This window comes from Desmodus rotundus, chromosome 9 (genome assembly GCF_022682495.2).
Source record: "Desmodus rotundus isolate HL8 chromosome 9, HLdesRot8A.1, whole genome shotgun sequence".
In the NCBI taxonomy this organism is placed as follows: domain Eukaryota; kingdom Metazoa; phylum Chordata; class Mammalia; order Chiroptera; family Phyllostomidae; genus Desmodus; species Desmodus rotundus.
Genome location: NC_071395.1, coordinates 108,584,120 through 108,605,789, shown reverse-complemented (window position 1 = coordinate 108,605,789; position 21,670 = coordinate 108,584,120). Strand labels below are relative to the sequence as shown.

Genomic DNA, 21,670 nt, shown 5'->3' with positions numbered 1-21,670 from the left:
GGCTTCTACCCTGAAGTTACTGCTAGATCTCAACCAGGTGCATACACCCAGGCCTGTTTCACAGTGGAATTGAGGAGCGGCTGAACCCTTTGCTAAACCGGTAGGCACTGTAAACTACAGCATTTACTGCCCAGCAGAAAAATGTCTTCACGGGGAATCTCGATTCTCCCAGCTCCTGCAAAGGAACCAAATCATCCAGGACTTGGTATGGTGTCGAGGTAAGCAGCCCAGTATTTAGCGGACAACTACTTGATGAAATTCGGTTTCCCCAAAGGGAGATTCATACTTGATGATGGAGGAAAAGCATAACTATGTACCGATCAACAGGTCCCCTTGGAGGTTTCCCCACTGCTTTCCAGAGTCATGATTGGTTATCTTGGCTGCATGGGGTGGAGGCGGGGGTCCTGCCAAGGGCCCCTGGTGTTGAGGGTTTGCATAGTTCATCCACGGGCAACGGCAGCGCACACCGCTCCTCCGATAGCACGTACACTTGCACTTGGCCAAGCTACTCCAGCAAACTGTTCTCTAACCCTCTGGCTCTCCCGGTGGCATAAAGATCCAAATGGGGCGCAAGAACACGACCTACTCACTGCTCAGTCCTCCCTAAAGAGCCTGGAGAGTGTGTCCTCCGCACCTGTCCCCAAATCAGTCGGCTGAGAAAGAGTAGGAGTCCCCCCAACCCTGGAATTAAGACTTCCAGCTGTCTGCTCAAGGGCTGGAGCCACCTCATGTAGCACCTTCTGATACCTCTTGGGTGCTTGGCGTCTCTTACACGTTTGGCCTCCAGGAACTTAGGAGTCTGGCTAGAGAAGAGCCAGGTTCTTCACCTAAGTCCTAGGCCCTGTGTGAGACCATGTCTAAACCTCCACGGGACACGGGAAAAAGGGGGACTTCATCCTCAGGGGAAAGTGGTTGAAAACTGTTGGAGAAGTCAGTTACGCAAAGAGACACTGCTTCCACCCAACGCTTTTCCTCTTCTCGTGAACTAGAATTAAGGACGGCACTAAGGCAGGCCCCCAGAGAATAAGCAGAGGGCCCACACACCGTCTCTCGCGCACAGACACGGAACTTCCCAGCTGTCGGGAGCCAGACGCTTTGTCGGCAGCCAGATGCTTTGTCGGCTCCCAAGGTCAGGTTAGGAGACTGATAGCTTCTCACCCAAGCACTGGAGGAAGCAACTTTTAATGCCTTTGAATAGCACTTGTGTTTCATTCCTCACCAGAGATAACTTGGCTGGTCCAAACTCTGCCCGAAGGAGGATCATTAGAGGTCTGGCAAGCTAACACCTTTTTGGTCTGAAGACACAAATGGATTTTAGACGATGCAGCAAGAAACTTTAGCAAAGGTCGGTTAAAGCACAGAAAGCCCGTGAAACCAGAAATAAATCCAAATGTGCTGGGCAGGAAGAGAACCATTTCTACCAGGACTTCTGATTGGTGAAACATAGGCAAGCAGCTCAGGGGGTGGGGTGGGGTACAGGAGGGAGGGAGGAAGCTATGATCCAAGTTCTGGAAAGTCCTCCTCTTCGTCAGTTACCATCATCACCCCAGATCAGTGAAACGGGGACTTGCCCCAGTGATCTACACCAGTTCGCACTGCCTCGGGCCCTGCCAGCCAAGAGGTGCGCCTCGGCGGCGCGGCCGGGGTGCCCAGAGGTGACACAGCATCTCTGCCAGCCTGGTCTTGGCAACGCTGCAGACACTGCCGCCAGCCTGCCCCGCCGCGTCCCTGTAAGGCACTGAAGCAGCCGGCAGGAGCCCTCAGGACCGGAAGACGTGCACGGCCCGGATCACGTACTGCCGGCAGATGGGACACTCGCTCATGCGCTTGCCGCACTTGGTGCAGGTGACCATGTGGCCGCACTCCAGCAGGACGCAGTCGATGGGCGAGTCCATGCAGATCCTGCACAGGTTCTCCTCCAGGCTGGGTGGCATCGCCCCGCCTGCACAAACACAGGCAGAAGAGCGGCAGAGTAAGGGCGTGGGGGTGGGAGGCAGCCGGGACACAGCGAGCGGACCCCCCAACCCACACACGGCCCCTCAACCAGAACTCCAAGAAAACGTTCCCCCGGAACCACTTCCAGGCGCTGCTTTAATCTGCACCTCTGCAGGTCAGGTTATAGATTCGCAGGATCAAGTACCTGTAGATCAAATACATCCCAGAGTATGAGAACTAAATAAGGGAAAGTCTTCAACGCTTAAAAGGAGTAATTTTCAGACAACTGACGCTGTGATATGTTGAGTGAATGGCACTTAGGGACTCATTATCCCTTGAGGCAGAACATGCTAAAAAGATAAAAATGGTTCAGGGAAGTTTGGATATAAAGGGAATTGTAATGAGCGATTAAAGGTTGCAAGGCTTATCTGTGAGCATGACCCCAATTTAATAAGGCCAAAGATCGGGGGGCCTCCAGTGCTGTCTCACCCACACCCCCGGGCTTCCTCAGAAACGTCCTGGTGGGAGAGCCCACCAAAAATTGGAAGCTCCCTCTTCTGTGCTGCCCCCAGAAAACCGTATTTGTGGCCCATGCCTGCTCACCACACCGGGTGACGCTTTTTGAGTCTGCCTCATCTCCCCCACTGTACTAGGAGTTAATTCAGCAAATGCGTTCAATTTCCACAATCACATACTTAGCGTCTGCTATGTGCTCCGAGCCAGACGTTCAGCGTGCAGTCCCTCCAACGCCAGCGATGGGGTGGCTGTTCTCTAGACGTCCGTGAGTGAACAGCCCACGGGCACGGCCGCAGCTCACGTTTACTGAGTGCTCACGGGCACCAGGCAGGGCCCTCAGCGCTCTGCATGTTGTAACTCACTGAATCCTCACAAACGCTATGAATTATCTACTCTTCCTACCCATTTTACAGATGAGGCAACTGAGGCCAAAGAGGTGCCTACGGCACACAGCTGCCAAGCAGAGAAGCCAGGAGGCGAATCCGGGCAGGGGGCTCTCTGGGCAAGTGGCCTAAGGGCGGGGACTACCCAGACGGCATTCACTGCTCGGAGCATGGAGTTCCTAGGAACAGCTCACTGCCTTGTCTGAGTGGCGAGACACGGCGGGCCGGCCAGTGTCCTAGTTTGGCTGCACAAACAGAAAAACCTTTGTGTCCATAAACCCAGCCCCCCAAGCCAGCACGTTTTGAATGGAAGCCCGAACCAGGTAGCCAGCACAGGGGACTGGGCTGTGCTGGTCACCACTGCCGTCCCACAGGGGAGTTCCCCACACTCTGGCACTTTCTCTTCCTATTTCCTGGACTATTCAAACATCGGGAAACACGTGATGTGGGCTGGTCTCGAAAGGTCCTGAAACCTACTCACCCCCCTGAGGGGCTGTCGGCCCCAACAGGGAGAGTTCGGGAAGGGCTGAACTATACAAACACCCCAAGTGGGCAGGAATAATTGACAGGATTTCATTAATGATTACTTCTCTCAGGACAGTCAGATGACAGTCAGGCACCAGCATCTCCCAGGGACTCAGGAAAAGGAAGGAAGACACCGTGGGGATTAGCATGTGCTTGGTGTCACAGTGAGGGAGCAGACAGAGAACCCCAGGGGGTTGGGGACTGAGAAGAACTTGACTCTTGACCACCTGTCAGCCAGAAGGCCCCACCCCATTCTGAGCAAAAGGCCAGTTTACTAAATAGCAAACTTGGAGAGTCCTCCGAGCTGTGAAATGCTTTGCGGGCTCCCACACTGCTCTGAGAAGACCCCTTTGCGGAAGGGCTCGCAACCACAGAACCTTGACTGAGGCTCTCCCTGAGGTCGGGCCCAGCGTGTTACAGCGCGGCCTGGACCGGGCAGAGTCCTGCAGCGCTTTCCGGAGCTCCCAAAGGCTCGGGGTGGTCTTTAACACACGGGGGCGGTGTGGCGGCTGACGGGGTTATGCATCTTACGCCTAGAGAGCACCTCGTGGGACACCTTTCCCGATCTGTCTCCAGAGCGGCTCCAGCCAATGCCGAGCCTGGTACCAACAAGGCCCTCCCTTTCTGGTTGGTACCAGGAGCCCGCACACTGCCCAGACTGGAGGGAAAACTGCAGGGGAAGGAGCGCCTCGGCACCGGGAGCTTGAAAAGGAACCGGGTGGGACACCCGCACCGCGCGCTTGGTTAAACGTTTTACACGGACTGGCTTCTGAGCCTGGGCGACCCAGGGAAGTGCCAACCAGTCTGCCCCCAGGTGTGCTGCCCCTTCCCTCCCTTCACAGGGAGGGGACGGTGAGAATTTCTAAAGATGCTGAGAAGCCCCGCTCCTCAGGGAAGTCCCCCACTTCCTCTGTCCCAGTGCCGATACGCTCAGAATTCTTGGCCTCTCAACAGGAACTGGGGTTGAAGGAGAGGCAGGACAGAAAGGCTGAGAGCCTAAGTCCCTTCTCAAACAGAAACGATGACATACCGTTTTGGTCTTCGGCACCGCACACTGAAAAGGAAGGGGAAAAGATGTCTGAGTCTGCAGGCAAGGCCCCAGCCACCCTAACTCCATCGCTGGCCCCCGCGGTCTCCCTGCTGGGAACCAGACGGCCGAGCACCCACACAGACACCCGCCCCCCCCACTCCCCCCACACGCTGAGAACCCACAGAAAGCTCCTGCTGGGGGGTCTGGGCTGGTCTTAGAAAAGGGATCCCACTGGTTTGGATGCCCAAAGCTGCCAAGTAGGAAGGACACTGCGCCCAGTACCCTCAGGCTAGCGCTCCAGTGGAGAAAGAAGGAACAGCGTTCCACAGGTGGGGCCGGCTCCTATTCCTACACACTCACAACACCAGGGAGACTCTGGGGACGGCCCCAAAGACAGCAGTGAGTCTGACGACCAGTCACAGGTCCCCTAACTGATGACTTTGAGCAACTGTGAGAGCAGAGCCCAACTCCTACTGTCAGCGTGCAAGGAATCTAAGTGCTGGTCAGCAGGAACGAAATCAGCCGGGGAAGGGAAGGGAGGAGGGTTCTAAGGGAAATCATTTCAGGGAATTCGGAGTTCAAAACAGCTAAACACCCTTCTCTCCTGCAGGGCTCTCTGCTTTACTAGCACAGTATCTACCACGGATCAGCAACACAGGGACATAACTGAAAGTATTCTTTCCCAAACTCATTTGACCACAGGCCCAGGCATCTGACCGGGCATGACCGGAAAACGGTACCACGGAGAATGCTGCAGGAAGGGGATGGAGGAAAAGCCGAGCACCGGCCTGACAGACGCCCTCCCCACACAACGTGTGCTAAGATTCGCTCCCTCATGTCCCCACTGTTGGAACAGTATTGTTGGAGGTCGTGGTGAGTATGGTGGAGGTGGCGTACAGTGGGAAAGGCCATGAACTCAGACCAGGAGCTCCTCAAACCTGGGCTCTCTGACAGAAGGGGCGTGAATCGCGCCCACTCCATGGACCGCTCTGAGGATTGAATAGAAGCATACACTGCCGAACCCGGTCCTGGCACTCAACTCCGAGTGACAGCTGTGACTGGGTGGCACCAATACGTGCGGTGGCTCCTCCCTTGGAAGATGCTGTCCCTCCTTAGAGCGAGAACAAGCACTCGGGGATTCTGTGCGGCTGCCATGCAGACGGCCCCTCACCCAGGTGCTGGAGGCCTTTCTGATCCTTGTACAGCCGCGTCACCCTCTCCATCAGCTCCCACTTCTCGCAGCAGCCCTTGTAGTTGACGAAGTTGCGGGCCAGGATCTCTTTCAGCTGCCGCACAGTCAGGCCTTCGATGTCTTCCAGGTCGGTCAGGTCAGACAGGGACGCCCTCCGGCCCGGGACGGAGCTGTCCTCTGAGTCCATGGACTGAAAAGGCAAAGATGAGATCGGTGGGTTCAGCCCGGAACTCCCCACGCTCTCTCTCCGAGCACCCCAAAGCACTCACCACCCCGTACTTGTGGCAACTGACCTCGAGAGTAGGAACAGAGGCAGGGAGAGTCCCTGGCACGGTGCTCTGCATTGCAAACAGACCCCAGTCTCCGCCTGACCTGGGTCCTGTGCGCAGGCACAGCCAGCCACAGACCAAGCAGTGGATACGAGAGAAGGAGCGCCAACAGGAGTCAGATGCCCCTGATTCTGAATCCTAGCTCCTCTGCTGAAAAATGCTCAAGGGTACCTGGCAAGCTGCGCCCCGCTCTGAGCCCGTCTGCCCCTCGGAGGAGGAGAGGCAGCAGTCCCAGCACACAGGGTCCCCGTGAAGACTACTTGGGGCAGCACAAGAGCCCACAAGGGTGCTGCTGGCCTTCCCCTCTCCAGTGCAGAGCTCTGCTTTCCCACAACGGGGGAGACTGCCAGGCAAGCACCCCTCTGCAGGTAACCTTGACCACACTGGACTGGCCCCACCACGACTGAGCCTGAATTTCCTCTCACCTCTCCTCCCCTGGCCGACAACGGCTGCCATGTACTAGCAGTGGCAGGACAGCGAGACTCGCACAGCCGCACCAGGACCTGCACTCGGGCAGCTCTCAGAAAGCCTGGAGACTGGAAACCATGGGCCTCGAGGCCCCCAGTCAGCACTGTGACCTCCCAACTCCGCACTGACGAACTAAGTTTTGAAAAAACACTAATGCTGAACTCCACCCGGACTGCCATCACAGACTGGTTCTTCTCTCACCGGAGTCCGTTGAAAGGTTCCCAATAGAAGCCTAAGAACACCAGTGAAAGGACCAAGGCAAAGGCACAGACCCGAAGAGGCCCCACCTGGGTCTCATCCTCAGCAGGTGCTCTGGCTGCGCTCTCCGGGTAGACGGGTTCTCCTTGGTCCTGAGACACATGGCCATTGGCCTGTGGGAGAGAAAGTGCCATCACGCCCAGAAACATCCCAGCGATCTGCACAGCACCGGCCTCTTCCAAGCTCACACCACGTCCGCAGTGGACTCCCACCTCCCCCAGGAACCTGGAGTCTCGCACAACAGTGGGACAAAGGCCGGCTCCCCAGTACTGACTCTGTCGGGCAGAGGAGCAGCACGAACAGATCTCAACTCTAGAGCAAGGGCGCACCGACTCTGCCCCCCTCAGTCGCTGCTCTCCTTCTGGAAATGTGCCCAGCCGGCAGGGCACACTCTGAGTAAGAACTGTCTTAAAACCTGGTCCAAAGTTTATTTTAAAGCATCTAAGGGTCTACTGGCCTCGGACGACGTAGGACAAATGCCTGTGCGCTTTCTGCTTAGAATTCTACCTTCTCACAAGGTTCCTCCCAGGTACGTACTCCTGCAGGTTTTGCCAAAGAGCTGGGAACTAGGAGCCTTCTAAGCCCATCTCCATTTAAGCCACAAATCCCTTAACCGGGTCCTCTTCATCCACTGCTCCCTCAAGGCAAAGGGCCTCCTGTGAGCCCAGAGCAGGGAGGTGTCTGAGCTCACAGGCCTTGGCCAGGAGCGTCTGGAAGCACCAGTGAAGGGACAGCCTAGGAAACCAGTCACCCACCGGACCAGGCCCTCCTTCCAGATTAGGGTACATGTATGGAGCTAATTAATAAGACAAGGAAGGCAACTACAGTACGAATGACAAGTAGAAATAGCCACCACCCAGAAATGCCAAGTGAGATTAAGATCACATGTATAGCATAGCACAACAGGTACGGGGAGGCACCCAAAGTAACGTCTAGAGAGACACCCCGAGTTTTCCCTTAGCTTTATGCAGGTGTGGTGCAGACTTGGAATTACAAAAACCTTTCAGAGCCTAACCTGATGCTAAATAGACAACTTCTGTACGTCCTTTTTTCCTTAGAGAAACTGGATCTCATGCTGTAAAGCATGCTGCCTTTGCCCACTGGCTAAGTCAAGTTCTACAAGTAGTGTCTGTTCAGTTTTACTTATTCCACACACTCCCTTTCCTGGCAACCCGGGCACCGAAGGTACAGGAAGAGCCCTGGCGGAGCCGGCACCGTGCAAAGACTCGCGTTCTAGGGCAGCTCACTCGGGGAACAGGCAGGTGGCCTTGCACGAGTTACTGAATTAACTTCTCTCGTGTCCGTTTTTCAGGCTTGCAAAACGTAGATCTCACGAGAACAAGGAATGCCAGCGGACCTGAAGGCCCTCTGAGAGCATCGGTGATCAGAGACGACGACCCGAGTAGCTCTGGTGCATGCTGCGACCTGCAGGTGCGGTCTGAGAATTTCTGGTTAATGACAGGAAGCTTAAAACCTACTCCTTTCATTGAAAACCCACCTGAAGGTTCTTCAGGGAAAAGCAATTTCCTCAAGTTAGCCTCCTAGGTCCCCACAGAGAGGAGCGCCCACGCAAGCAGAGGGGGGAAGTCACAGCAGAGGAAGAGCCTGTCTAGCAGACAGAGGCAGGGCGCAGGAAAGGGTTAAGCTCCAGGTGGGGCGAAGGCGTGCTCGAGCCAACAAGGGAGGACGCGTGTTTCCTGCAGGTGGAGTTGGCTGCCACACTGGCCTTGGGCCCCAGGGCCCATCAGAGCCGAATTGGGGACCCAGTCCTGGCAAAGGAGGCGAACACCAACAAGAGGCAGCAACCATCCGGCACCTGTGTGGGCACTGCTGGCAAGAGTGCTGTGCCGGCTCCAAGTAGCTCAGAGCTCTTTGGACCCGATGTCACACCAGTCAATCCTCCCCACATCCTGGCAAGTGCAAAAGTGGCCTGGGATTCCCAACCTCCTTTCATTGGTGAAGGCTCCCAGTTCACCTGGGGTGACCAAGAGCCAGTGACAAAGTGAATGTGGAAACTGGATGGATCTTCCAGGTCCTAATCCCCCACTGAGGCAGGTAAGCACCCCTACAGGACGCCACCACCCCCCACACAGTGCTTAAGTCTCCTGGCCCCGCTCTCATCCCTTAGCTGGTCTGCGTGTCTACCTCCCCTCTTGGGCTTTTTGAGGGCGAGGCTATGATCTCTCACCTGGTACTTCCCGTGACGGGTCCATCGTTCGGTCAGCGTGCTGCCCACAGCTGACCCCTCTAGGCCCCACTGGGACGGTGACAGGCAGCCTTCTGCTCAGTCCTGGGCCAACCACTGCCCTGCCCGGGGACTGGCAGGAGAAGCAGTGCCCTTCCTTGTCTTGGCCACTGTGCTTCCCTACTCGCCCTTCCCTCTGCATGTTTTTGCCCTCTGTGCCTTGGGAAGGTTACTAAGGGGCCGAGTTCCCTATGTAGCTAAGACAGACCACAACAAAGGTAAGTGGGAGGGCAATTTGAACAGAACCAAATTTGGAGAGTTAACTGAGTTTTCTGGGCCCTGACTGGTGTGGCTCAGCTGGTTGGGCGTCATCCAGCAGCACAGAAGGTCACTGGTTCGATTCCCAGTCAGGGCACAAGCCTGGGTTGCGGGTTCAGTTCAGGACGGGGCATTTGCAAGAAGCAACCCATCAATGTTTCTCTCTCTCTCTCTCACATCAGTTTCTCTCCCTCTCTTTCTTCCTCCCTTCCCCTCTCTTTAGAAATAAATGAAATTTATTTCTGGAACAGTGAAATCAAATTTTAAATGTCTAACTGGAATATGTATGTATTAAAAACAGATCCCCAGCCAGGTGGCTCAGTCGATCGGAGCGTTGTCCCATGCACCAAAAAAGGCTGTGGGCCCAACCCAGTCAGGGCACATGCCTAGGCTGTGGGTTTGATTCCCATTCAGGCCACGTACAGGAGGCAACCGGTTGATGCTTCTCTCTCTCACATCGATGTCTCTCTCTCTGTCACTCTCGTTCTGTCTCTCTCTTCCCCCCGGTCCCTGTCTCCCCATTCCTCTCTCTGTCTAAAATCTGTAAACATATCCTGAGGTGAGGATTTAAAAACACAAACCCCTGGTGCCACGCATTATCATCTCTGAAAAAGCGCCCAAACCTGAGTGTGACGGCAAGGAAATAATCACCTGTGCACGTAAGTACGACACGGAAGCTCACAACCCAGCCCCACAACGCGGGCAGGGAGGAAATGAGCCTCAAACTGGCAGAGACTGCAAGAGCGCCGTACCTGCCGATTTTCCTGAGCCTGGGCCGCGGGAGCAGCCGTGGCCTGTGTGGCTGGAGTGGGGCCGGGCGAGGTAGGCGGTACCGTGCTGGAGCGGGGCCGGCTCAGGAAGGCCTGCTGTTCAGGGAAGCCCGAGGAGAAGGCGGGGGCACGAGTCCTGCCTTCCTGGGAGACCACGGGCTGCTGGCCGAGCACCAAGAACACGAGCTCCTCCTTCTCCCGGCATGTTTCCGTCGAGATGTCATGGAGGTTGAGGTAGTCCCTCAGGTCCTTCACCTTCATCTTCATGAGCTCCTCCCGCTGAAAGGCTGTTGCTTGGAATCGTTGGCAGAGGAGGCAGAGGCGGGGCCCATTCCCCACTTGGCTCGAACAGGTCATGCAGAAATTTTTCTTACAGTCCAGGCAGGTCTGCTGCTTAGAGCAAGAGGCAGAGGGAACCACGTGAGATCGTGAGAACAAGTCGAAGAGGGCTGGGAGCTTAGGGCTGCCGAGCCTGGCGAGACCGCCCGCCACTCTTCGACTAAGCTACCTCCTCTGCCTAAGGACGCGAGCCAACCTGCAGACTTCACTCCGAGGTGGCAGGCGCTCTGTGTATCCCTGCATGGGACACGACATTTCTTATCCCACACGAGGCTCTATTTCTTTTACTGATAGAGAAATGGAGGCCATGAATTAAGACGACCAGGTTTAGAATAAAAAAGTCCCTATGTTTTTATTGTCTCCCTCCTCCATTTCTTGTGGTGTCACCCTGGGGTGTACCTTGGCCTCCAGTTCCCTCGTCTGTAAAATGGGGCTGATAATAGTATCCACCTCGCAGTGTTGTTGTAAAGCTAAGAGACGATGCCTTCAGTGTATCCGACACGGGAGACCGCAGTAAGCGGAACTGTTCTAATCACTGTTGCCAGCAGAGGCGAGCTAACGATGAGAGGCAGGACTCAACCCCTGAACGGTGACTCTGCTTGCACTGCGGAGGTAAGCAAGCGAATGTGTGAAGGCTGCGGCGGCGGTTGTCGGTATCGATTAAATTTACTGAGGGGCCGCTGTGTGCTGGAGCGATACCTAGCTTGTCATTTTTTTAAAAAAAGATTTCATTTATTTATTTTTGGAGAGAGGAAACTGGAGGAAGAGAGAGAGAGAGAAATATCAATGTACAAGAGAAACATGGTCTGGTTGCCTCTCACACGGCCCTGACTGGGGACCTGGCCCGAAACCCAGGCATGCGCCCTGACTGGGAATTGAACCAGCGACCTTTCGGTTTGCAGGCCAGTGCTAGGTCCACTGAGCCACACCAGCCAGGGCCTAGCTTGTCAATTCTTGAAGCAACCCGCAACACAGGTACTTACGTGCCTCCCAGCCTCACAGACAAAGCAGCTGAGGCCTAGAGTCACAAGCGCATGCTCCGGGGCAGGCAGTGAACGGCAGAGCTGGGGTCCACACTCGGGGTCTGTCTGAGGAGTTTAATGCCCACAGTCGCGCTCTTCCCATCAGGCCACACTGCCTGACTCGGTCCCAAGCAAGCTGACAGCAGCCCTGAGCCAGAGGCCTGGCTCTCCATCTCCAAACACCAACCCGGTGCCCCATCCAGATGTTGGTGCCCGCCCCCCGCCCCAGGAAGGCCCACTCGGAGGGCTGGGAATTCAGTGGTGTGGAAGAGCACATCCAAGAAAAACATTTAGAGAGCCACAGCGGGCCCTCTGAACACGGTTTCGAGAGCTCTTGTTTGTGGAAGCACTGAGAGTCTCTGAGGGGCAGCAAGAGGGCCTGGCAGGCGAGCTGGCACCGCCAGGCCCCAGCAACGCCCACATCTGCAGATGACACAGCAGCACATGATGCTGTTTGTGTTTCAAAGAGTTTTATTTATTTATTTTTAGAGAAAGGGGAAGGGAGGGAGAAAGAGAGGGAGAGAAACATCAGTGTGAGAGAGAAACTTCTATGGGTTGCCTCTCACACGCCCCCAGCCAGGGACACCTGGCCCACCTCCCTCGCATATGCCCTGGCCTGAATCGAACCGGCGACCTTCCGGTTTGCAGGCTGCCGCCACCCAACCCGCCGAGCCACACCAGTCAGGGCACAACGCATGATGTCTTGCTCAACTCACAGGAAGCAGTCCTCGGCCTCCTGCCCCATGGGCTGAGCCAGCACAGTGACATCTGGCTGCGCCTGCTGCAGCCAGAGCGGGTCACACTCCCGCAAGAGAGGTAATGCCTGGGGGCACACTGGGATGACCCTGGAGGGCACACTCACTAACCGTTTAAAAGAGACAGAAAACTTTTCACCCTATAGTGACTTAGGTACTAACCTAAATATTTTTGCTCCCTTGCTTCTCAGTAGAGAAGCCACTCAAGCCGACAGGAATGCCCGAGAGAGTCAAGATCCTCGCAGTCAAGACCACGGACCCTGCGGCGGGGCGCAGCACAAGTCTGCGTCGCTGCACTGGTTGTACTTGGCTCTGTCTGAGGGTCGCTCACTCCACAGTAAAGGGGTGCGGGCACGGTGTTCCCACTCAGAAGGTGCTGCAGAAGGACGCACGCCCAGCCCCCTCCCTCTGCACGGCTGCGACCAGACAAGGAAATGCTCTGAGACTGCCGTCCAAGCTCGCACGACCGCACTAGCACCGGGACAGGCCTGGGACTAACCGCCACTCACGCACGCAGGTAGGAAACGGGTGTTTGGGGGCTTGGGGACTCATTCACACCTGAAGCGTTTCTGTTGGAAGGTAAAGTGTTCAGGGGGCCTGCTAGTGACATAAGGAGGCTCCAATGTCACAGCACTGTAGGCCCTGACAGGGACCGTCCCTATGTCAGTGCAATTCAACAAGGCCGCACCTGACGCAATTAAAAAGCTCTGAGTTGCTCCATCAGCCGGAGCTCAACAACACTCTGCTCTTTCTTCAAACGCCTGTGGTTTACTGGGCGCAAGATCGGAATGCAAAGGCCGCAGCCCAGCTTCCATGCCCCTGCCCCCCGGCAGGGCCTCTGAAGTCAGCCCGCACCTGAAACACATTCTAAAGGTGAAGGCAGGGCTGGAGGCTAAGCCCCAGTCTGCAGAGGCAGGAGAGAACAAAAGAAAAGGAAGACCGGCTGTCAACCACCAGCAAACGTGGGCAGAATGAGCAAAGGAGCCCTGGCGCACAGGCTCTCGCAGACGGTGCAAACCAACTGAGCAAAACAAGGCAGCGCGAGCGACGGATCGGCGGGGCCGGCCTGCCTGCACAAACGCCAGGAGCACACACAGCATCCACAGTCAACACGGCTGGCAGTGGCAGGCAGGCGGGCTGCTCTCCTTTCCTCATCTGCCCTTCTCCTACTCCCACCCCTCCCCACCCACACACCCCAGCACCGGTGAGGCCCACTTCCTCACCATCGGTGCCACAGGCACCCCTTCCTGCAGCCCCGAGAGGGAAAGGGGCGGCCAGAGGAGTGACACCGTCAGGGTTACCGTACTCTGCCGTGTATAATGCGTACTTTCTTGCCCAAATTTTTGAGGGAAAACTAAGGATGCACATTACACACGGCAAGCCCTGGCTGGCCATATCCTTCCTAAGGAAACTTGTGCAAAACAGACAGCCTCTCAGGTTCCTCACCTGCGAAGTCAGGTGTTCAGTCGGTCTAAGGACCACTGGAAGTATCGCATGAGGCAATGTCATTAAACCTTAGCACAAGGTGGTATACTCGCAAGTGGGAACCACAGTCATCCTTCATTCTCTTTCCCCTTCGTCTCATCTCTGAGCTTTTGCCAGTACCTAAGAACCAACCCATCTTTCCGCTCTGAGATAGGAATTACCTCGTCCGTGTCTCCAAACACAAACCGCCCCCTCCCCTCCTCCTCCTCCTCCTCCTCCAGCTGGTCCAACTCAGGAGGCCGAACGCCAAACCCCTACACAGCCGTCAAGGCTGCCGCTGAACCACAGGCAGGTATCACCAACACAGACGCTTGCAGCAAAAACAGCCCCTGCCGCCTCTCGTGAGACTGGCAGCTCTCGGAAGGCAGGAAACACATCTCACTTACGTTCTCTCCTCGCTCATTCCCGTTCTCCTCCAGCTGAGAAATGTCAAGTACTCGCTAGATCCGCCTGTTCCTCCCAAGTTTCCAACGTGCTTCACATGCCAGGCCCCGCACCTGGCTCACCAGCCCTGGCCTCTCTGCTCTTTCTCTCTCCATTTCCGCTCCACAGGGTGTAACTGACATTTTTTAAAGAGGGGTGGAGGGGGGCGGTCCACAATCACCTGCGGATCTGAGAAACTGCAGGTAAGTTTTGGGGGAGTCAGAAGTTACCCGTGGATGTATGACGGTGCAGGGGGGTCAGCTGTGAGTGTGTCCATACCCATCAGTGAAGTGGAGGCAACTACCAACCAGAGGAGCTGGAAGCAGGTGCCTCTGAGGGAGCAAAATGAGAAAGGGCCCTCCTGTTGTAACAAACTTTGTTGAACAACTTGACTCTGTGAGTGGCACACTCACATAACTGTAATAGTTTTTTAAATTGTTCAGTAACAACAAGTTATACACACGAGATTGAGATTAAGAAAAATAAGGTTCAAACAAGCCCATCACAAACCCACGACTTAAATACGGGTGTTTGTTCTCTGTCCCTTCAGGCCAGTTACTTCGCCACTTCTCCCAGCAGCTGTTCCTAACATTCCTCACTAACTGCGAAAACACCGAGATCTCTGCCCATCCGGCAGTCCTCCCCTGCCCGAGGAGCCCTTGAAACTACTCCCTTAGATAGAGAGGACACTCTCTTCATCTGTAAAGTGGGAACGAACAACAGTACAGGTCTCACAGGCTGCTGGAAGGACTGAATGACGACAGGCGTTTGAAACGCCAACCTCGGCGCGAGGCACGCGCCAAGTACCCAGAAGCCCTCCTGCCATCTCATCCCAGATCCTCACTGCCCCCACCGTCTCCATCACTGAGAAGACCGAGGCCAGGTGGCTCCAAGGCCCTTCTACTCTCCACTCAGTCTCAGTCTATTGACTACAGACCGAACCTTTCAGTCTACCTGTGAAAGGAGGGGCACCCCGCTGGCCAGCGGCAGCTTCTCTGGCCCAGTCCTCACAGGGCCTGGGGTGGCCAAGCAAATCACAGCCAAGCTCTGCCACGTGCCCACCTCTGCTGCACGGCAGTGACGTGTAGGCAAAACACAGCCTGCAGGGCAAAGCGCCCATCCTCCATCCTCTTCCAGATAAAAAGGGCGGGTGGCCAACACTTCAAGCTACACAAATTCTAACATGTTGAATGTCCTGGAGGAGAGAGCTTGAGAGCCAGAGGTCTGGGTTTGAATCCCGACTCTGCCATTTAAGAACTTTGTGCCCTTGAGGTGCTATCTGAGGACAGGAGAGAGAGTATTTTAATGTCTCTCATGCTACTTGTCAGGAACTTGGCACATAGTTTCCTTTTAACTATCAAACTCTAAGCCTTAGTTTCTTATAAAACGGGAGTTCAGGAACTCTAAACCTACACCACAGCGTTACTGTGAGGACGGAATGAAACAGACCTAAATTGCTTACAACAGCCCTGGCATAGAGCAGACGGTATAAAAATAACGTTTTCCTCTCAAATTCCCCACCATCCCCCTTTACCACATCCTGGGCTGCAAACTGCTCATCCTACAGAAGACTGCAGAACGCAGGAGCTCCTTCTCTGGGTCGCGGAGCCTGGCCGGAGAGCACGCTGCCTCTGCAGCTGACGGAGGGGGCCTGCACCCAGCAGCAGCACCCCGCCAGTAAGTTTCCTCCCTGCCCGCCAAAATCTGGAAAGCATGGCCACCGGGCACTTCAAATGAAATCGCCACAGTGCGCGAGCTCCAGGCTGTGGAGCTAGGGTCCTGGTGGGCCGGAGACGTCCTTGACACTGCCGCCGGTAACGGAGCAAGTGAATCTGCAGTCGGGCCCCCAGGGCAGCGACGGACACAGTGAGGAACAGGGAGCGCCCGCTGCACCGAAGGCACTGCACGGGACCCTCTTGCCCCTTGCCTCCTCTACCCTCACAGCACTGTGAGGCGGGCCCAACTATCGCATCCCACTTTATAAACGGGAAAGTGGATGTCAAGAAAGCCTCCATCACACAGCTGGTATCTAAACGCAGGTCTAGCCAGCCCCAAATCTGCGCTGAGATGCTCTGACTTTGCTTGGTTAGTCTCTCCTTTACTGCTTTTGTGAAAGGGATGGGCCTGGGTTACGGGCATTGCCTAAGCAAAGGCAAGGCAGGGGGCAGAACAGGAAGGCGAGTGAGCGGCTCGAGGGCCTGAGCTTGCAGCAGGCCGAGAAGCCAACACTTACCTTCCTGGCCATGTTTGCGAAGTGGGCCCCACAGGCCTTGCAGCTCGGTTCTGAGCCTGTCGGAGAAGGGAAGGAGCTGTACCCAGGGTTGGAGTAGGCCTGCGCCCGGGCTCCCTGGGATGGCGGGGCCTCCTCAGGCTGCCCATCCAGGCAGAACCAGTTGCAGCAGGTCGCCCACATGATAAAGTCTGGTGAAAGGGAGGGAAGGAGAAAGGGCAGGGGTTAAGACATACCTCTACTGCGCCCCGACCCCTGCCCCTGAGGGCACAGGTGTGGGGGGGAAGGTGCTTAAATCCCTCCCACTGCCCCCATCGGGGTTTCCTGGCAGGTCCTCCACCACCACAGCTGCCTCCGCACGTAGGAAACAACCAGACGCCGCATCTGCCAGGACGGCCCGGGCTACCGAGTGGGCACACTACCCTTGAAATTGAAAGGCTGCTGTCCCGTTTGGGTTTAATCTGAGGTCTAACTTCAAATACAACCTTTCGCAAGTGGCCTAACATCCACTTTATTCAGGAACATGACCTTGTCGCTAGAGCTCAGACACAGAACTGAATCGTGCCCACGCACTGTGTAACTACATGCTCACATCGACCATGTGAGGCGGTGTTATTATTTCCTGTACACAGGTGAGGCAGCCCTGGCTAAAGGAGTCCAGGTCACAGCTTTCACTATCTGGAAAACCGAGATTCGGAACACGCAGGTCTTCTGGGTCTAACCCTAGCGCTCTTTTCCCTACACCGTGCCACTGGCCACGTCCCAGCCCGGTTTCCCTCCCACCAACCAACAGAGCTAGCCACCCCTATGTTTGTACCGGCAGCCCCCCACGAACTCCCATCACATTCTGGCCACTCACCCGTTGTTTTCTGCCCCCGAACCGGTAACTCCCAGAGAGCAGCGACACTTCGCACTCACATCCGCACCTTACCCAGCAGTCATGCCCAAAGCCCATGCTCAACAAATAAAACTCTGCTTCCTTGCTGAGTCAGTGCCTCTGTGAGTTTATTAGAAAGTTTGGGACCATTATTCCCATTTCACACGCCAAATACAAGTACTAGGGACAAGGGGACTGATGACTTTTTATTTCTATTTTAAAGATTTTATTTATTTATCTTAAGATACAGGGAAGGGAAGGAGAAAGAGAGGGAGAGAAACATCAATATGTGGTTGCCTCTTGCACGCCCCCTACTGGGGACCTGGCCAGAAAGACATGCATGTGCCCACTGGGAATAGAACCTACGACCCTTTGGTTTCCAGCTTGCACTTAATCCACTGAGCTACACCAGCCAGAGCTGACTTTTTAAAATCACAAAACAAAGAGGAGCTAATCTCTCAAGTGTCAAAATAACCCAAGGATTGCAAGACAGCCCACCAAAATGCCAAACACTGCTGTGATAAAGTAAGAGTGTGTTTTTCAGTACACCAAGGAGGTCAATACGGACATTTTGAGCCCGAACTCGCTGTTTGCAGAGATAATAAATGGAACACTTAGTGTTTAGTACTCAATAATCAGGTCACACAAAAGAACGATACTTTCTGCTCTGCCTCCCGCCTTGTTCAAAGTGCCTTTGTTAAATCCCAGTTCAAAGACGTGATAAGCTTGAAGAAACTAAGAAGCCAACAGTGTTGACCTTGGCCATTTTATAAACAGAAAGAAAGAGGCCGGGCAGACAGAACTCTCTGGCTCACACAGGTATAACCTAGGGCTCGGACTACTCTGGGCCTTTTTAGCTTCCCAGCACTGCCTCCAGGGCACCTGTGATACAACCCATTCATTTTTGTAGGCAGGTTCCATGAACACCTGCCTCCCCGCGTGGCTGTGACCACCGGGGAACAGGGACCACAACGGTCATACAGTACCCAGCAGGGAGGTGGCGCAACAAGGACTAGTGAACCAATGAATCTCACACAACGTTTAAATCGTAACTAAGCACGCATCTGCTCCATTTCCTACACAAAGACATTTCTTGCTCTGGCTGGTGTGGCTCGGTGGATTAAGCGCCAGCCTACAAACTGAAAGGTCGCCGGTTCTGTTCCCAGTCAGGGCATGTGCCTGGGTTGCGGGCCAGGTCCCAGGTTGGGGGCGTGTGAGAGGCAACCAATCAATGTATCGCTTGCACAGCAATATTTCTCCCCCTCTCTTCCTCCCTCACTTCCCCTCTCTCTAAAAATAAATAAAATCTTAAAAAATGTTTCTGACTATTTCTTGACTGAAGACTCTAAGTCTCCCGAAGACAGGGGTGCAACCTGCCTTGTTTGCCATCAGCAGCTCACACGGACTGAGGGAGGAAAGCGCAGGTAGTTAAGCGGGCTCTCTGTTGGTGAGAGAACGGGACGACAGTGGAGCAGCAGCCCTCTGAGGGGGGACTCGGCAGTTCTCGAAGGCGTCTGCCGAGACGAGCAGCTGAGACAGTGTGTACTGATACAAAGACCACAGGGTCTGGGTAAAGCACACGTCCCAAACCCTGTTTTACTACTTACGGGCTACGTTATCCACCTCTACCAAGTCACAGCCCTTCTGTACTTCATTTTCCTCCTCTGGACCTTCCCTGGCTGTGAGGCACTGAATAAACACTAGTTGTTGCTACTGCCATAATACCAGGACCCTAACTACAGTTTCTCTGGGAGTGCACGGGCAAAAAGCAAAAGCAGGCATTTCACCACCATTACCATTTGGCTTTCTGGGTTTGTGCCAAGGTCTCTGCCGGAATTAGCAGTCTGTGCTGACGAACTGAAGGGGTGGGGGGACAGGAGGAAGAAAACGGTCTCGGATAAATCCCAGGGTCTCTGACTTACACGACAAAACAGACAGTGGAATCAGTAACCGGGATGACGCCCCCAGAGCAGGTGTATGTCTGTGTGTGAAGGCGGGGCACGGGTTGAGATGCCCAGTCGGTTTTGTACCTGTGGGAGGTGCTGACATGTACATAGCACAGGGGTCTGATCTCAGCTGAAGATGAAGGCTTGGGAATCCTCCGCCTTCTGCATGATGCAAACACAAAGTGGGCCAGAAGACTGAGAGTCAGGTCAGAAGAGAGGCAGGTCTGGGAGAACCCTTGGGAAGACCTGATCTAAATAAAGGGCAAACAGAGGAAAACCAGCATGCAGAACATAGAGAGAAAGATGCTCGGAGGTGGGAAGCTGAAAGAGTGCTAGGAGTTCCAAGAAGAAATTACCCACGCTATCACATGACCCAGAGAGAACACAATAAAAAATGGGAAATGCCCATGGATCTAGTTTTAGGAGAATGTGGGTATGTTCTTTACTTGAACAGTTTAGGAAAATAGCCATAAGTTAGAAAGTGAATGAAAAGCGAGGATTTGCCAAGACTGTAAGGATAAATTACTCTTCCAAGAAACTTCTGAATGCACACGGGAGAGAGAAGGCGGGAGTTGAAAAGGACCCAGGTCACTGAAACCAGAGAATGCAGACGTATTTAAAGACTGCAGAGGAAAGCCCCAAAGACTACGAGACTATAGAGGAAGGGAGCTATAAATGGCAATAAATGGCAGCAAGGGCCAGGAGGAGAACGAAAAGTGACCCAGTGATCAGAGAGATTCTGGGCAGGAAAAAGGTCCTCCCTCTCACCAGTGAACAGAAGTGAAGAGAGATGTGACCGCAGACAAGCTTACAGCATTCGCAGAGAAACGTAAAAGAGGGAAATAAAAAGGAAAGGGGGAGGCACTTAACCACAAGAAAAGAACAAACTTTTCTACATGTTGCGATGGTTTCCTAAGAGATAAGGAATGTAAGAGATATGGGGGGACCCTCTCGGGAAGGCACGAACAGTAGGAAAATACTGGAAAACCGGCCAGCTGTACGTCGTTTGAATTCCTGTGCTCAATACGCACTTAGAAAGCACCGGCTATGCACTGGGCACCAGGGAGACCAAAAGCAAACTGACGAGGTCCTTGCGCCCAGGGGACTATGGCCCAGTGAGGCGCCGGAGGCCATCCTGACACAAAAGCGGGGAATCGAGAAGACGCGTCCCCACGGAACTGTTTCTGTTCTCTCAGCTTTGCTTCTCACCCAGCCTGCCTCCTCCGGAGGGCTCGGAAGGAAAAGCCCTCGCCCTGTTCAAGGAGCTGGCCGCTCCAGCCAGGACTGGGCTCTGGGAGAAGACCTGGTATTTGCCACTCTGCTATTCCGCAGGCCCCGTGTTTGGGTGAGGGGCCGTCTTATCCTGGGGATGCGAGCACTCGGGGAAGGGGCCACTCTGGAAAGGGCAAGGTGGAGAGATGCCCACTGCCAAAATCCCTCCCACCTGCTCACTCCGCACGGCCCCCACAGTCAGCAGACCCTTTGAGTACATTTAAATACCAAAAAGATGCACTTCCTAATGTGGTCAGTTAAAAGTACTCTCTGGCCAAACTGGGAAGCCCAAGGCCTAATAATGACTATATCTGGGGTTATTTCAGGGAGTGGAAGGAAAGTCTGCCATTTTAACATTGCTATACCAACTTTATTTAACACTTTCCCTCGGGAGCATTTTTTCCTTGAGCAGATTCACACACCTGGCGTCTGCCGGGGCCACCTAAAGGAATGAAAGCGGAACCAGTTGTGAGGGGCACGAGGAACTCTCCCCATGCTGACAATGTTGAAAAACTGCCCTCTCTGAGCTGCACACTTCCTTCTGGTCTTGGAACAACATTATCAAATCGTCACGGAGGGCTTGGAATTCCTTCTCCGATTCCCCTCACCCTCTTCAGAAAAGAGGGGCTTGGAGATGTAATCCTCAAGTTCAGTCTCTGCTGTCCTACTGAGTGTGTTTGGACACGGCCAGGCCTCCTCTCCCACTCTGCCTACAGGGAAGGAGGAGGAGAGACGCAGGGCTGGGTGAGCAGGAGAATTCACTGTTCCCTGTGGAAGAGTCCTGTGCAATGAGGCACGAACGGCTGGCTGGCACATGGGATTTCGTCACCTCGGGAAGTCCGCTGGTGTTTCTTGGGAGACTGCACCCTGCTGGGCAGGAAAACTACGGTGTTAACGGCAAGGTGAGCTAAGGGACCTGTGCCAGGCAGGGTGAGTGCGGTCAGAGTCACAGGCAAGAGGGGAGGGAACGTGACTTCTTCCCTTGTTTGCCTGACCACGCCAAGTAATTTTAAGTGGACCCGTGGCGGTCGTGGGCTTTCCCGCGGAGGAGGAGAGTCTGACCCGTGGTGCGGAGGGGTCGGAGCACTGGCATCCTAGTAAAATCGGCGCCGGTGGGCACTGCCACTCCAAACCACCTTGCCGACCACCAGAATCCACGGCAGTGAAGTCAAGTCCCCCAGGTCCCCGTCCAACCCAACCTGTTGTGAGTCTGATTGCCTGGCCTGTGTGCCAAGCTACCTCTGCAAGAGCAGGCAGGCTTCACGCGGTGCAGAGACAGCAACACCTTGGAATTAACACACTGATGATGGTGAACCCACTGCATAAAAAATCCTTTCAAAATACCCCATTAAAATAACTCCAATCCTCCAAGAAGTACCTTTCTGACATGGCACGTCAGAAAGTGGCTAGAT

At 54.7% G+C, this 21,670-nt stretch overlaps 1 protein-coding gene across 9 annotated transcripts in view; it reads right to left on the bottom strand.

The window, feature by feature from the left end:
• Positions 1–1,723: 1,723 nt before the first annotated feature.
• Positions 1,724–21,670, bottom strand: part of RFFL (ring finger and FYVE like domain containing E3 ubiquitin protein ligase) — a 59,933-nt gene continuing 39,986 nt past the window's right edge. For 7 of the 9 annotated variants that reach the window (XM_053910593.2, XM_053910595.2, XM_053910592.2 and 4 more), the window contains 6 exons: positions 16,167–16,354; positions 9,892–10,299; positions 6,666–6,749; positions 5,561–5,771; positions 4,390–4,413; positions 1,724–1,942 (listed from right to left, as the gene is read on the bottom strand). In XM_053910593.2, coding sequence (XP_053766568.1) covers positions 1,761–1,942; positions 4,390–4,413; positions 5,561–5,771; positions 6,666–6,749; positions 9,892–10,299; positions 16,167–16,346 — 1,089 coding nt within the window. In that variant the 5' untranslated portion in view covers positions 16,347–16,354 and the 3' untranslated portion in view covers positions 1,724–1,760. The remainder of the gene's footprint in view (positions 1,943–4,389; positions 4,414–5,560; positions 5,772–6,665; positions 6,750–9,891; positions 10,300–16,166; positions 16,355–21,670) is intronic. The other 2 variants (XM_053910601.2, XM_053910600.2) reach the window with 1 other exon arrangement.